Raw genomic sequence first — 13,701 nt, forward strand, 5'->3', positions numbered from 1 at the left:
AGGAAGGAAGGAAGGAAGGAAGGAAGCAAGCAAGCAAGCAAGCAAGCAAGCAAGCAAGTTGTGCACTTGTTACCAGGAATGTCTGGAAAACTCCAATTAAAAAAAAAACCAAAACGAAAAAGGAAAAGGAAAATCTTCCCTCCTCCTTTATCTATTCATCTTAATCTGTTCTTTTGTAGAAAGACAAAAGGAAAGGAGAGAAAGAAAAAAGTAAAAGGAACAAAGAAAGAAAGAGAAAGAAAGAAAGAAAGAAAGAAAGAAAGAAAGAAGGAAGGATGGAAGGAAGGAAGGAAGGAAGGAAGGAAGGAAGGAAGGAAGGAAGGAAGGAAGGAAGGAAGGAAGGAAGGAAGCTGTGCACTTGTTACCAGGAATGTCTGGAAAACTCCAATTAAAAAAAAAACAAAACGAAAAAGGGAAAGGAAAATCTTCCTTCCTCCTTTATCTGTTCATCTTCATCCGTTCTTTTGTAGAAGAAAGAAAGAAAAAAAGAAAGAATGAAAGAATCTCAGGACTCCTAACAACTCTCCAGAGTGTTAGATCATTTCACCTCCTGACCCCTGCCAGCCCCCCACCCCTCTGACTTCAATTAGCCCCAGAAGTCAAGGCTCAGCGCTTCTATTTACAAGGCATTTCCCTCCCCTCCGGTGGCCTGGGCTTAAAAAAACAGCCCGGAGGTGCAGAGCTGGAAGGAATGGCGGGGAAATTTCACATCGTGAGCTAATCCCTTTATAAATAAAAAGCCAAGAAGAAGCAAAGTGGCCTGCTTTCTCCAGAGCCCCCCAGGAAGCCCCAGTCTTTGTCTGGTCAAAGCAGGACTTTTGTCTGGGGCACGTCGGTCCAACCCATGGTCCCATTTATGTGGTGGTTTCCTTTTTCCTACGTAGCACCGGCAATCCCCTTGGAAAAAAACCAAGGATTAAAATGGCAGCACGCTGCCCTCCGTATCAAACCCCCCGCCCAGCCCTTGACTCGCCCCCAACCCCCCCACCAAAAAAACAGAAGAAAAATTGACGCCCTGGAGGCTGCTTGTCCTTTCCAGCCAGAGAAGGGGAAGACCTATTGCATTCTGGGAAAGCTAGCGTGGTGCACCCTTGCCCTTCCTCGCGCCTGGGCTCCCGCCACACTGAGCCGCTTCTTTTGCAAACCCGTGGCTGACGCGGGCGACCGAGGAATGGGTGACGTGCGGTGTCGACATCTGTACATCGGCGAGCAGGTGCATGCGCTTGGAGGAGACAGCCCTCCCCCACCTGTCCCCGGGGGGGGGGCACTTCCTCCCCGCTAAGAGATCTTGCAGTTGTTCCGCGAGCAGTTCTGCGGCGGGCTCTGTGGTGGGCGGATGGACTTGGAGCGCTTCAGGCTGTTGCCCTTGCTGCTGCTGCCCCCTCCGCTGCTCGCCAGGGAGTACGAGCGCCCGTGCATCATCACAGCGTTCATGCCGTTGGCCATGGAGAAGGATTTGAGGTGGCTCTTGATGGTGACGGGAAGCGGTAGCTTATCGATCAGGTGGACCGGCGTGCAGGAAACGATGGCCCGACAACAGAGGTCTTGGAGGCTGAAGACTGAAAGAGAGGGGGGGAGGGGGGGAAAAGGGAGAAAAGTTTAATTCTGGAAGGGTGGAGTCAAGGATATGAGCCTAGTGTAGTCTGGTGGATAAGACACCAGGAGACTGGGAATTCTAGTCCTGTCACAGCCATGAAATCCAGCTGGGTGACTTTGAGCCAATCACCAGGAGACTGGGAGTTGTAGTCCCACCTTAGGCATGAAAGCCAACTGGATGAATTTGGGCCCATCACCGGGAGATTGAGAGTTCTAATCCCACTTTAGGCACGAAAGCCAACTGGATGAATTTGGGCCAATCACCAGGCGATGGTGAGTTCTAGACCCATGAAAGCTAACTGGGTGACTTTGGGCCAGTCATTGGGAGATGGTGAGTTCTAGTCCCCCTTAGGCATGAAAGCCAACTGGGTGACTTTGGGCCCATCACCGGGAGACTGTGAGTTCTAATCCCACTTTAGGCAGAAAAGCCAGCTGGGTGACTTTAGGCCAATCACCAGGCGATGGTGAGTTCTAGACCCGCGAAAGCTAACTGGGTGACTTTGGGCCAATCACCGGGAGATGGGGAGTTCTAGTATGGGCTTACCCACAAAAGCCAGTTGGGTGACCTTGGACCAGCCACACTCTCTCTCAGTCCAATTCACCTCACAGGGTTGTTGTTGTGGGGAAAACAAGAGGGGAAAGGAATCTCTGGAGATGACCATTAAACTGGCTTCCCTGGCTGAAGACCGAATGTGAGAATCCCGGCCTAGTTTAGAGGTGGTCCACATAAGCAGCAAACCAGCAGCCCCTCACCCGGTGCAGACCCTGAAAGTCCCCCGCTTTCCAATGTGTCATTTGGCCTACGGGCCTCAAAAAGGGGTGGCAGAAGATTGCAACTTTCAGGATAAAAAAACAACGGGGTGCTTCTGTGCCAGCCAAGAGATTCGTATCCAGCACAGAAATTAGGCATTGCCATCTTCTGGCCGATAGACGAGCTGCACCTCCGAGGAAGACAAGGAAGTGGGCGTGCCAAGAAACGTTTGCAAAACAACAACAACAACTAAGGGGGCCATGTGGGCAGCTGGCAAGATGGTGAAAATGATCACCAAGGCCCTACCAATTTAGGGCTTTCCTGATTGGTGAATTGAATCTAATTGATTAATCCAATTCTCCTTCTGTTGCGGTGCCTGCCTTTACGGAACCTCCTTCCCCAGCCCTGGAATTAGATTAGCTTCATTATTTCTTTTGATGTTCCGGAAGGACCTCAAAAGCTGGTTATGATATCAGGCCTGGGGCTGCAAGAGGAAGCGGAGATGTTCTTAGGTGTTTCCGTTGCTGAGCTGCCTATTTTTAATTCCCTCTTCACTTAGGCACGTCTCTTGCTTTTATAATATTTACTGTTAATATGATTTATGTATGTACGTATGTATAAGTGTGTGTGTGTTTTGTCAAAGCACCTAGTATGTCCAAATATGTGAGGGTGCATACTGCTTCCCTTTTCCCCTTCAGCCCCAATCCAGGAGTCACATATTTGGGCATATCAGGTGCTTTGACATAACACTTAATCATTTCCTTGGCTCAGCTGATAAGGGAGGAGAGCTTGTGGCTTAGAGGCTAATACAACTGCCTAACATGTAAGAATAGCCCAGGTTCGAATCCCAGTAAGGGTATGGCTAGCTGATAAGAGCTAAATAGCTTGAAATAGATCTATACTATTCTCCCTTCACTTATTTATCAGCCAAAAAAAAAGTAAGATGATTATATATATATGTGTGTGTGTGTGTGTGTGTGTGTGTGTGTTTGTTTGTGTGTGTTTTATTTGTGCTGACGAGCCGATTGACAGATAATGGAAGCTGTTAGCTTCCTCCCATAATTGGGGCTTACCAGGGGTTGACACTAAATATATACCTTCTTCCCTGGCTTCAGCTGATAAGGAGGAGAACTTGTGGCTTAATGGCTAAGACGTTTGCCTAAGATGTAATATAGCACAGGTTCGAATCCCAGTAAGGGTATGGCTAGCTGATGAGAGCTAAATAGCTTGAAATAGATCTATACTAGTCTCCCTTTACTTATTTATCACCACAAATATAACACACACACACATATGTGTGTGTGTGTGTGTGTGTGTGTGTGTGTGTGTATACACACACATACATATACACATATATACATATGCATATATATATGGGTTTTGGCCTGAAGATGGCGAGTGAGACCTCGCTGAAAAGTTGCCAAGACAATCTTAACCTTGCATGGGAAAAGACCCGAATACAACAAGACCAGCATACCTACACCCGTGAAAATCTACGAAAATATAGATATATGTTCACAGCATCCTCCTAATTCAGTCCCTTTATAAAGGATTAGGGATTTGTTAAGCCACGTCTGCAACTACGTTCAAGGGCAAACTCTGCGCCAAGGATTCACAGGAAGGGCACATGGCAGGGTTTAATTCTCAATACACAATTTTCTACCAATAGAAGAGAGTATATGTAACTCGGGGTAGAGTCCTCGGTGCTCTCTGAGCTTGGTTGTTTTCTCACAAGACGTTTCAATACCCAACTAGGTAACATCATCAGCGCTAAAATGGAGTGGGTTTTCTCTCTGCTTATATACAAATGGCTTGCCTCTACACAACACTCCTACTGACATTGACAGGGCAAACCACTTGGATATGAACAGAGAGCAAAAACCCCACTCATCCCACTGATGACGTCTTCTCGCTGGGTAATGAGACATCTGTGAGAAAAACTCGGAGAGTACAGGGGAACATAACAGCAAATATGGAATGGAGCCTTTTAAATTATACGATAAATATGATGAAAGGTTGCAGGAACTGGGCATGGCTAGTCTAGGGAAGAGAAGGACCAGGGGAGACAGGAGAGCAGTCTTCCAATATTTGAGGGGCTGCCAAAGAGAGGAAGGGGTCAAGCTTTTTTCCAAAGCACCTGAAGGCCAGACAAGGAATAATGGGTGGAAACTGATCAAGGAGAGATTCATCCTGGAAATAAGGATACTCGACTGCCATCTGTCAGAAATGGTGTAGGGTCTCCTGTTTGGGCTGGGGGGTTGGATTAGATGACCTACAAGGTCCCTTCCAACTCGGTTAATCTGTTAAGGATTCCACAGGAGCGAATTAAGCTTACTCACCTCTGTTGGGCCTCCAGATCTTCTCCATGCCATGCCTCATCAGCACAATGCGGGACAACTCGGTGAAGGACTCGATCACATTGAAGTTGCACAACGGGCTGACTTCAAAGAAGGTCATGCAGTTCTTCTCTGCGTAGGATCGGGCTTGCTCCGTGGGCACCTGGCGCTTGAAGGCCAGGTGTAGGCGGTTGCCGACCAAGATCCGGGGCACCCCAGGGGCGTGCTATAAATAGACACAGAATGATGTCACACTCACTGTTACTCACGTGCCATTCAAGCTTCTGTCTTAAGCGTTTTTAGATTTGGCAGCCTATTGTACCCATCCAGCAGTTCTGTGGAACTTTAATTAAACTTTCTAATTTAATTAAACTTTGTAATTTAAAGGAAGACTAGGGGTAACATGATAGCATTTTTCCAATATACTGTATGTGTGTCTGTGTGTATCTATCTATATCTATCTATCTATCTATCTATCTATCTATCTATCATCTATCTATCTATCTATCTATCTATCTATCTATCTATCTATCTATCTATCTATCTATCTATCATCTATCTATCTATCTATCTATCTATCAATCATCTATCTATCTATCTATCTATCTATCTATCTATCTATCTATCTATCTATCTATCTATCTAATCTACAGTATCTCTCTCTCTCTCTCTCCCTCCCTCCCTCTCTCTCTCTCAATTTTATTGAACAGTTTTTTTCTGGGTTTTGTAACACAATTGTCATCTTTGCAACATTTCCGCATCGGTGTACATCCGTTATACCTCCAGTTTCCCTTTATATCCATACATGTATACATATAATTCTTTTATACATATTAATAGTGTACTAATTTATATACATCTTACAAGAAGAGGGAGTCAAACTATTCTCCAGGACACCTGAGTGTAGAACAAGAAGCAATGGGTGGAAACTAATCAAGGAGAGAAGCAACTTAGAACTGAGGAGAAATTTCCTGACAGTTAGAACAATTAATCAGTGGAACAGACATTGCCTCCAGAAGTTGTGAATGCCCCAACACTGGAAGTCTTTAAGAAGATGTTGGATAGCCATTTGGTGTAGGGTTTCCTGCCGGAGCAGGGGGTTGGACTAGAAGACCTCCAAGGTCCCTTCCAACTCTGCTATTGTATTGAATAATCAAGGAGAGAAGCAACCCAAAACTAAGGAGAAATCCCTTGACTGGACTTTCTTAAGTTTTATTTTTTGAAAATGTTTTGCTTCTCATCCAACAAGCTTCCTCAGTTCTGGAACTGAAGATGTTCTTGGAGGAGAAGCGAAATGTTTTTGAAAAAAATAAAAAAATAAATAAAAGCATCTTCGGGTCGACCATTTGCAACTGCAAAAAAGATATTGATAAATGGAGCAGCTCTCCACTGATTTAGCTTTTCTTTTCTTTATTTCTCCAATGCCTTTCCTTTCCTTACCTCTTTAATTGCTTTTTTTTTAACATGTCACGTAAGGTGGCTGACCTGAAAACGGAGCAGTGTGGCTGGACCAAATTAGATCAATTTTACTGTATTTAAGAGCCTTCAAAAACCCAGCTCTGCCCTGCTTACCTCATCGATCTCCTTGATCCATCGGTCTATTCCATCAAAAGACCAGCGATTGGTGATGTCGTACACCAGGAGGATGCCCTGAGTGAAAGAAAACACACCGTTTATTGATATATTCGTTGATCAAATTAATACGGCAGCCCATCTCACAAGAGGGGACTCTTGGGTGGCCTAGCCAACAGCAGTGGTCCCTAAATCTGTGGTCTGTGGCCCACTATCAGGCTGCGGTCTGTTGGCCACCGGGCTGTGTGAGTGGCTGGCCACACCCATACCCACCTTGCGCTGGCAGCACTGCAAGCTTTGTAAGGGTGCTTGCGGCCATGCTCGTTGTGCGTAAAGGCACCTGCCCTTCCCCTTCTCTGGGCCACCATCCCAGAAAGGTTGAAGGTAAAGGTTCCCCTTGCATATGTGCTAGTCGTTCCTGACTCTAGGGGGCGGTGCTCATCTCCGTTTCAAAGCCGAAGAGCCAGCGCTCTCCAAAGACGTCTCCTTGGTCATGTGGCCGGCATGACTCAATGCCGAAGGAGCACAAAACGCTGTAACCTTCCCACCAAAGGTGGTCCTTATTTTTCTACTTGTATTTTTTACATGCTTTCGAACTGCTAGGTTGACAGAAGCTGGGACACGTTAGGGGAGCTCACTCCGTTAAGCGGTGCTAGGGATTCGAACCCCCAAACTGCCGATCTTTCTGATCGGCAAGCTTAGCATCTTAGCCACTGAGCCACCTTATTAGGCAGCTGTAGAAATCGAATAAATAAATAAAATGAGTAAAACCTAGGTTTGCTCTGCCAAATGGCATCTCTGTGTCAAAATGTCTTTGCACTGAAGGCGGGCACGGAAGCTACCAGCCCTTTGGCTCCCATGTCATGCCACTGAGGTGATTTCTTTGAAGCGGCAGAATAATTGTGCCAGGCAAGAAAGCGAACTGCCAAATGCAGAAAGCTGACTTTTCGTTTTGCTTATTCCCCATAAGCATTTCATACTGGATATATTTTGCACACAGGGAGACAAATCAGATCATCGGAGCTGAGAAATCTGATGCTCGTGGAGCCCCCGTGGGACCTACTCCGTCTCCTGGTTATAAGTCACAGCTATTCTGTGAAGTGGGTTCCTGAGATTTATCAATATGGGTGTTAAACTTGCTCGTTACTATGAGTAAAACAAAAAAACACAACTTAATAAAACAAGAACAAAACCATTGACATGTACTCATGACAAAATGAATCAGCCTGCTTTAATACTGAAAGTAATCTGAAAGTTCACACAATGCACACACACACAATGCACACACACACACACAGTGTTTCCCTTTAAATAAGACAGAGTCTTATTTTCTTTCGACCCCCGAAATAAGCACTTAGCCTTATTTTTGGGGAGGTCTTATTATTTTTGAGGTGCAGAATATGGTGAATGTACTCACCTCATGGTTGCTGCTATGTTGTAATATTTTTGGGGAGGTCTTATTTTTAGGGAGGTCTTATTATTTTTGAGGTGCAGGAGGCGGCAAGCGTGGTCACCTCATTGCTGTTGATGTGTTGCAATATTTTCGGGGAGGGCTTATTTTAGCACATGCACTCAAAAGCCCGATTGGGCTTATTATCCGGGGAGGTCTGATTTTCAGGGAAACAGGGTATTTGGATACAAACACAGCCCCAAGAGAGAAACGACCAATTGTCAGAATTTAAGTTGAACAGGGAAGGAATCTTTTAAGGCAGTGGCCCCCAACTTTTTGGGCACCAGGAGTGGGGTGGTTTCACACGCTACCTAGGTCCCAGACATAGACAGATGAAATTTTGCTTGCTTGCTTGAGCAGCCTGGTTTCTAATGGGCCATGGACCAGTATCAAGCCTACCGCTCAGCGGTTGGGAACCCCTGCTTTAAGAGAAGCAGAAATGATTATGGCAGGACTCTCATTCCAACTGGTGTTGTGGTCTGCCAGTGGCCAGTGGAGCTGGCAGTAGATTTGGGCACTGAGGAGGTTGGGGGGGAACACGGGCCAGTCCTGGAGTCTGGGGAAGGCTCTGATGAGGGCTCTGTGTCGGAGGCAGAGTGGGAGCCAGGGCCATATGCCAGTTATCAGCTGCCTTCAGAGTCAGACATCAGTGAGGCAGAAGAACAGCAGGAGCCTGTTCCCAGTGTGCGCAGAATTGCCAGACAAAGGGAACAGCTAAAGGACAGGGGTTGACGGGAGTAAGGCCACAGGTGGACGATGAAGGGTCCCTCCCAGAGAAAATAAAAGGGGAGCGAAAGGGGAGTGGAGTTTGCAGGAGACAATTAGTTCGCTTAATTGGCCTGTGACTCTCCGAGACTCCTTGCCAAGTTTTGCAGATATCGGCCTGGCAGCTCTCCAAGCCAGATAAGGTCTGTGACTGTAAATCCTCCCTTGAAAGACTTTGCTGGATATGAATGAGCAGAATTCACAGTCAATTAATCAAAGGGGGTTTTTGTTGGGCCCAGGAGTCTGCTTCATGCTCTTGTCTGGACTGAAGAAAAATAGCAGCAGAATTTAATATTGCTAGTGGGACTCACCTGGGCTCCTCTGGAGTAAGATCGAAAAATAGTACAGAACCTTCCTTGGCCAGATGTGTCCCTGGAATAGAGAAGGGGAAGAGGGTTTAAATCACAAGCATATTAGGAAACTTTGAAAGGTTTCCTCACCTCACCAACGGAAGTATGAGACAGCTGTACACTTGATTGTCCACTGGCCAACATTGGAACATATTAACCTGAGCGATTATTTTTAATTTCTGAACGTTGCTAATGTTCTCTGCTCAAAGATGGGGTGGGGGCTTCTTAGGCATGAAGGATCCTTGGTGATCTCTGAGCTTGCTTGTATTTATGCAGGTGTCTCATTAGCCAAACTAGTAACACCATCAGTGCTAGAAGGGAGTGGGGTTTACTCTCAGTTTATATTCTGGTCAGTGTTGGTGGGGGTGGCCTTGGACTCGGAGGTTCTACTGCCCCAATGGCTGTTGGTTAGGCTGTTAGCTTGATTCTACCCCTATTGGGGCAGCAGAACCTCCTAGACCAGTGTTTCTCAACCTTGGCAACTTGAAGATGTCCGGACTTCAACTCCCAGAATTCCCCAGCCAGCATTCGCTGGCTGGGGAATTCTGGGAGTTGAAGTCCGGACATCTTCAAGTTGCCAAGGTTAAGAAACACTGTCCTAGACCACTCCCACCAACACTGACCAGGCAAGCCATTGGAATATAAACCGAGAGCAAACCCTTCTAGCACTGATGATGATGTTACCTGGTTGGGCCATGGAATGTCTTCAAGAAAACGACCAAGCACAGAGAGCACCAAGGATCGCACATTTCAACCCTGAGTTACAAATATTCTCCTTTTGTCGACATCTAGGGTAGAAGTATGAGGGGGAGGGAGATAAGAAAAGACAACTCAAGCCTGTAAAAAAAAAAACAACCTTGTTCCTAGCCTCTCTTGTATTTTTGTTCTGGATGCTGTCATTATACAAGGATCGTCCACTGAAATAACAAGTTATTTCTTTGAAAATATTTTACAATGCATGAATATGTGTCTGTCTGTCTGTCTGTCTGTCTGTCTCTGTCTAGATAGATAAATAGATATAGATAAAGATAGCTAGATAGATATAGATAAAGATAGATAGATGAGATCGATATAGATGATAGGCAGACAGACAGATAGATGGGTGGATAGAGATAGATAGATAGATAGATATAGAGATAGATAGATATAGATGATAGATCGAGAGATATAGATGATAGACAGACAGACAGACAGAGATAGCTAGATATAAAGATAGATGATAGATATAGATATAGATATAGATATAGATAAAGATAAGATAGATGATAGATCGATATAGATGATAGAGACAGACAGACAGACAGATGGGTGGATAGAGATAGATAGAGAGATAGATAGATAGATCGATATAGAGATAGATAGATAAAGATAGATATAGACATAAAGATAGATGATAGATCGATATAGATGATTGATAGACAGACAGGCAGACAGACAGATAGAGATTGCTAGATGATAAAGATAGCTAGATAGCTATAGAGATAGGTGATAGATAGAGATAGATACATAGATGGATAGATATAATACAAATGAGACCCAAGCACGGAGAATGTGTATAAAAAAATATCCTATCAGCTTTGGCAGAGCAGAGGCCTTTAATGTTTTTGCCTGGTCATCCATATTAAACCAGGTTTCAGTGGTTCAGTAACACGTCATTTATTAACACAGATCGTTGTCCCCCCCCCTCCCAACCTGCATTCTTACTGGCCGTTCTTTGCAACCCTTGTCAGAAATGATACTCAGAATCTCTGATCTCTTCTTTGTTGTGCACTTAAGACAAGAGGAATCAAGGCTTTATTCATAAATTGTCCTCCTGCTTTGGCCAAGCAAGTAGCTTTTTCTCCCCTGGGCCTCTTTCTGAGCAGAGGTTCCAGCAGGACAGAAAGTGCTCTGAGCTTTATTATTGTATAAGCTATAAAAACAGATCTCCTTCTGTCCAGAAAAGCAAAATAGTGGGGCCCAGCCATCAGGGTCGACGGCCGAGGCCAGCGATACATCACTCGATGGTTACAACCGTGTTTGTTTAGGAGTACAACGTGTTCCGTAGTAAACAGATGCGGGGTGCCTTAAGGATACCAGCTGCCTCCACACGGGCATCCGTGTTTTTCTCGCGCCTTTCAATCTACCTAAATAGGAGAGCGCACCAAGGGGTGTCTCCAGGCAGCTGTGATGTTACGGGGAGGGCGGAGGGCGCGCAACTGATGGAAAACGCAAGCGGAGGTCAGCTTCAGGGCGGCTGAGAGATCTCATCACGGTGCTTTGGGTCCTGCTGGGTTCCTAATGATCTCGGGAGGATCACGCCACCAGCCGCTGGAAGCCTCATTAGCTGACATTTCCTATGGGCCCAAGTTTTGATTAGATTTGCCTGTACCGCAAAACCAGAGGGTCCGCCTCACTTATTCGATCGGCGCTCATTATTATGGAACGCCTGCAAGGAGGCATTTGGGGCAACATTTCCTAGAAAGTGTCTTCTCTCTGCATAAGCAACACGATGCAGGCAGTCCTTGAGTTTTCTACAGCCTGCTGACTACTACTTGACTGTAGTCCTGGATTACAGAAGTGGTTTAATTGTGGCTTGATTTTTTTGAACCCCGCAGAGCTACACCCCAGGGTTGCATGTTGAGTCCTTTACTCTATACTCTTTTATGTGCATGACTGCATTTCTACTCACGCTAGTAATACTATTACTACATTTGCAGATGATACAACAGTGGTGGGACTAATTTCTGGAGGGGGGGGATGAGTCTGCCTATCGAGATGAGGTGGAAGGGTTGTTTCCGTGGTGTGGAGACCATAACTTGGCCCTTAACACCAATAAGAAGACCAAGGAGGTTATAGTGGACTACAGAAGGAATAGATCAGACGTCCAGCCCTTCCTTATCAATGGAGACCGAGTGGAGCAAGTGGCCAGTTTTAAGTTTCTGGGGGTTAGAGGACCTGACCTGGGGCAACTCACATTGCAGCCCTGGTCAAAAGGGCCCAGCAGAGATTATACTACCTGAGGCTTCTCAGGAAACGACAACTGAAGGAAAAACTGCTGGTGACCTTCTACCGCTGCACCATAGAGGGTATTTTAACGTACTGCTCCTGTGTCTGGTTTGCCAATTGCACAGTGGCAGATAGGAGAGCGCTCCAGAGGGTCAACGTCATTGCCCAGAGGATCCTGGGTTGCCCTCTCCCCTCCTTGGAAGAGCTTGATAGCTCCCGCTGCCTTAAGAAAGTTCAAAACGTCCTTAAAGATCCATCTCATCCTGGGCTCCCTTTTTTTTTGAACTATTACCATCTGGCAGACGGTACAGGATAATAAAAACCAGGGCAAATAGGCTGAAAAACAGCTTCTCTCCCAGAGCAGTAACCCTACTGTATTCTACTGCCTAGTGCAATATTAATGCAGTTATCAGAGGTTTTCAATTCAATTGTATAGACTGTGAAGGATGTGTGTTTGTGTTTTTATTTGTATAGTTTTCTTATGTATGATACACACTGAAGATGGCATCTAATTTTGATGTACGAGGTGCAATGACAATCAAGTAAACTAAAACTAAACTTAGAACAATTTACTTAGCGAATGTTCAAAGTTACGGCACGGCTGTCACCAGAATTTTGAACATCTGTGTTTAAAAACCAGAGAGACTCTGTGTTTCTTCTTGGGATAACTTTTCCACCTTTTCTTTAGACGTCTGCTAAGACGTCTGCCTAATATGTAATATAGCCCAGGTTCGAATCCCAGTAAGGGTATGGCTAGCTGATGAGAGCTAAATAGCTTGAAATAGATCTATACTAGTCTCCCTTTATTTATTTATCAGCACAAATAAAACACATATAACAAAGGCAACAGTAAAAATATTGGGTTTCTGTCGTAATGGACTCTTGTGATGAGCCGACTGACAGAGAATGGAAGCAATTAGCTTCCTCCCATAATTGGGGCATACGAGGAGTTGTGACTTTTTATATATATATATATATATATATAAATATATATAAATAAATATATATTCTGTCTGGATGGACTCTTGTGACGAGCCTAATGACAGAGAGTGGAAGTGTGACCTTCCTCCCACACTTGGGCATACCAGGGGTTGTGACTTTAAGTATATACCTCCCACCCTGGCTGGCTGATAAAAGGAGTCGTTCTCTGTAGCTCAAATGGTTAACTCCCTGCCTTGGAGGCAATAGAGCACAGGTTCGAATCCCAGTAAGGATATGGCTAGCTGATGAGAGCTAAATAGCTTGAAATAGATCTATACTAGTCTTCCTTTATTTATTTATCAGCACAAATAAAAACACAAATATAACAAAGGCAACAGTAAAAATATTGGGTTTCTGTCTGGATGGACTCTTGTGACGAGCCTAATGACAGAGAGTGGAAGTGTGACCTTCCTCCCACGCTTGGGCATACCAGGGGTTGTGACTTTAAGTATATACCTCCCACCCTGGCTGGCTGATAAAAGGAGTCGTTCTCTGTAGCTCAAATGGTTAACTCCCTGCCTTGGAGGCAATAGAGCACAGGTTCGAATCCCAGTAAGGATATGGCTAGCTGATGAGAGCTAAATAGCTTGAAATAGATCTATACTAGTCTTCCTTTATTTATTTATCAGCACAAATAAAAACACAAATATAACAAAGGCAACAGTAAAAATATTGGGTTTCTGTCTGGATGGACTCTTGTGACGAGCCTAATGACAGAGAGTGGAAGTGTGACCTTCCTCCCACACTTGGGCATACCAGGGGTTGTGACTTTAAGTATATACCTCCCACCCTGGCTGGCTGATAAAAGGAGTCGTTCTCTGTAGCTCAAATGGTTAACTCCCTGCCTTGGAGGCAATAGAGCACAGGTTCGAATCCCAGTAAGGATATGGCTAGCTGATGAGAGCTAAATAG

General features: G+C 45.1%; 1 protein-coding gene across 1 annotated transcript in view; it reads right to left on the reverse strand.

The window, feature by feature from the left end:
- Positions 1–239: 239 nt before the first annotated feature.
- Positions 240–13,701, reverse strand: part of RAB40C (RAB40C, member RAS oncogene family) — a 43,145-nt gene continuing 29,683 nt past the window's right edge. Inside the window, exons 3-6 of the mRNA XM_087728523.1 lie at positions 8,782–8,842; positions 6,256–6,333; positions 4,687–4,909; positions 240–1,559 (exon numbers count right to left, since the gene is read on the reverse strand). Coding sequence (XP_087584649.1) covers positions 1,279–1,559; positions 4,687–4,909; positions 6,256–6,333; positions 8,782–8,842 — 643 coding nt within the window. The 3' untranslated portion in view covers positions 240–1,278. The remainder of the gene's footprint in view (positions 1,560–4,686; positions 4,910–6,255; positions 6,334–8,781; positions 8,843–13,701) is intronic.

This window comes from Thamnophis sirtalis, unplaced genomic scaffold (assembly GCF_051295495.1).
Source record: "Thamnophis sirtalis isolate CommonGarterSnake01/CBP01778 unplaced genomic scaffold, rThaSir2_p1.2 scaffold_14, whole genome shotgun sequence".
NCBI classification, from domain to species: Eukaryota; Metazoa; Chordata; class Lepidosauria; order Squamata; family Natricidae; genus Thamnophis; species Thamnophis sirtalis.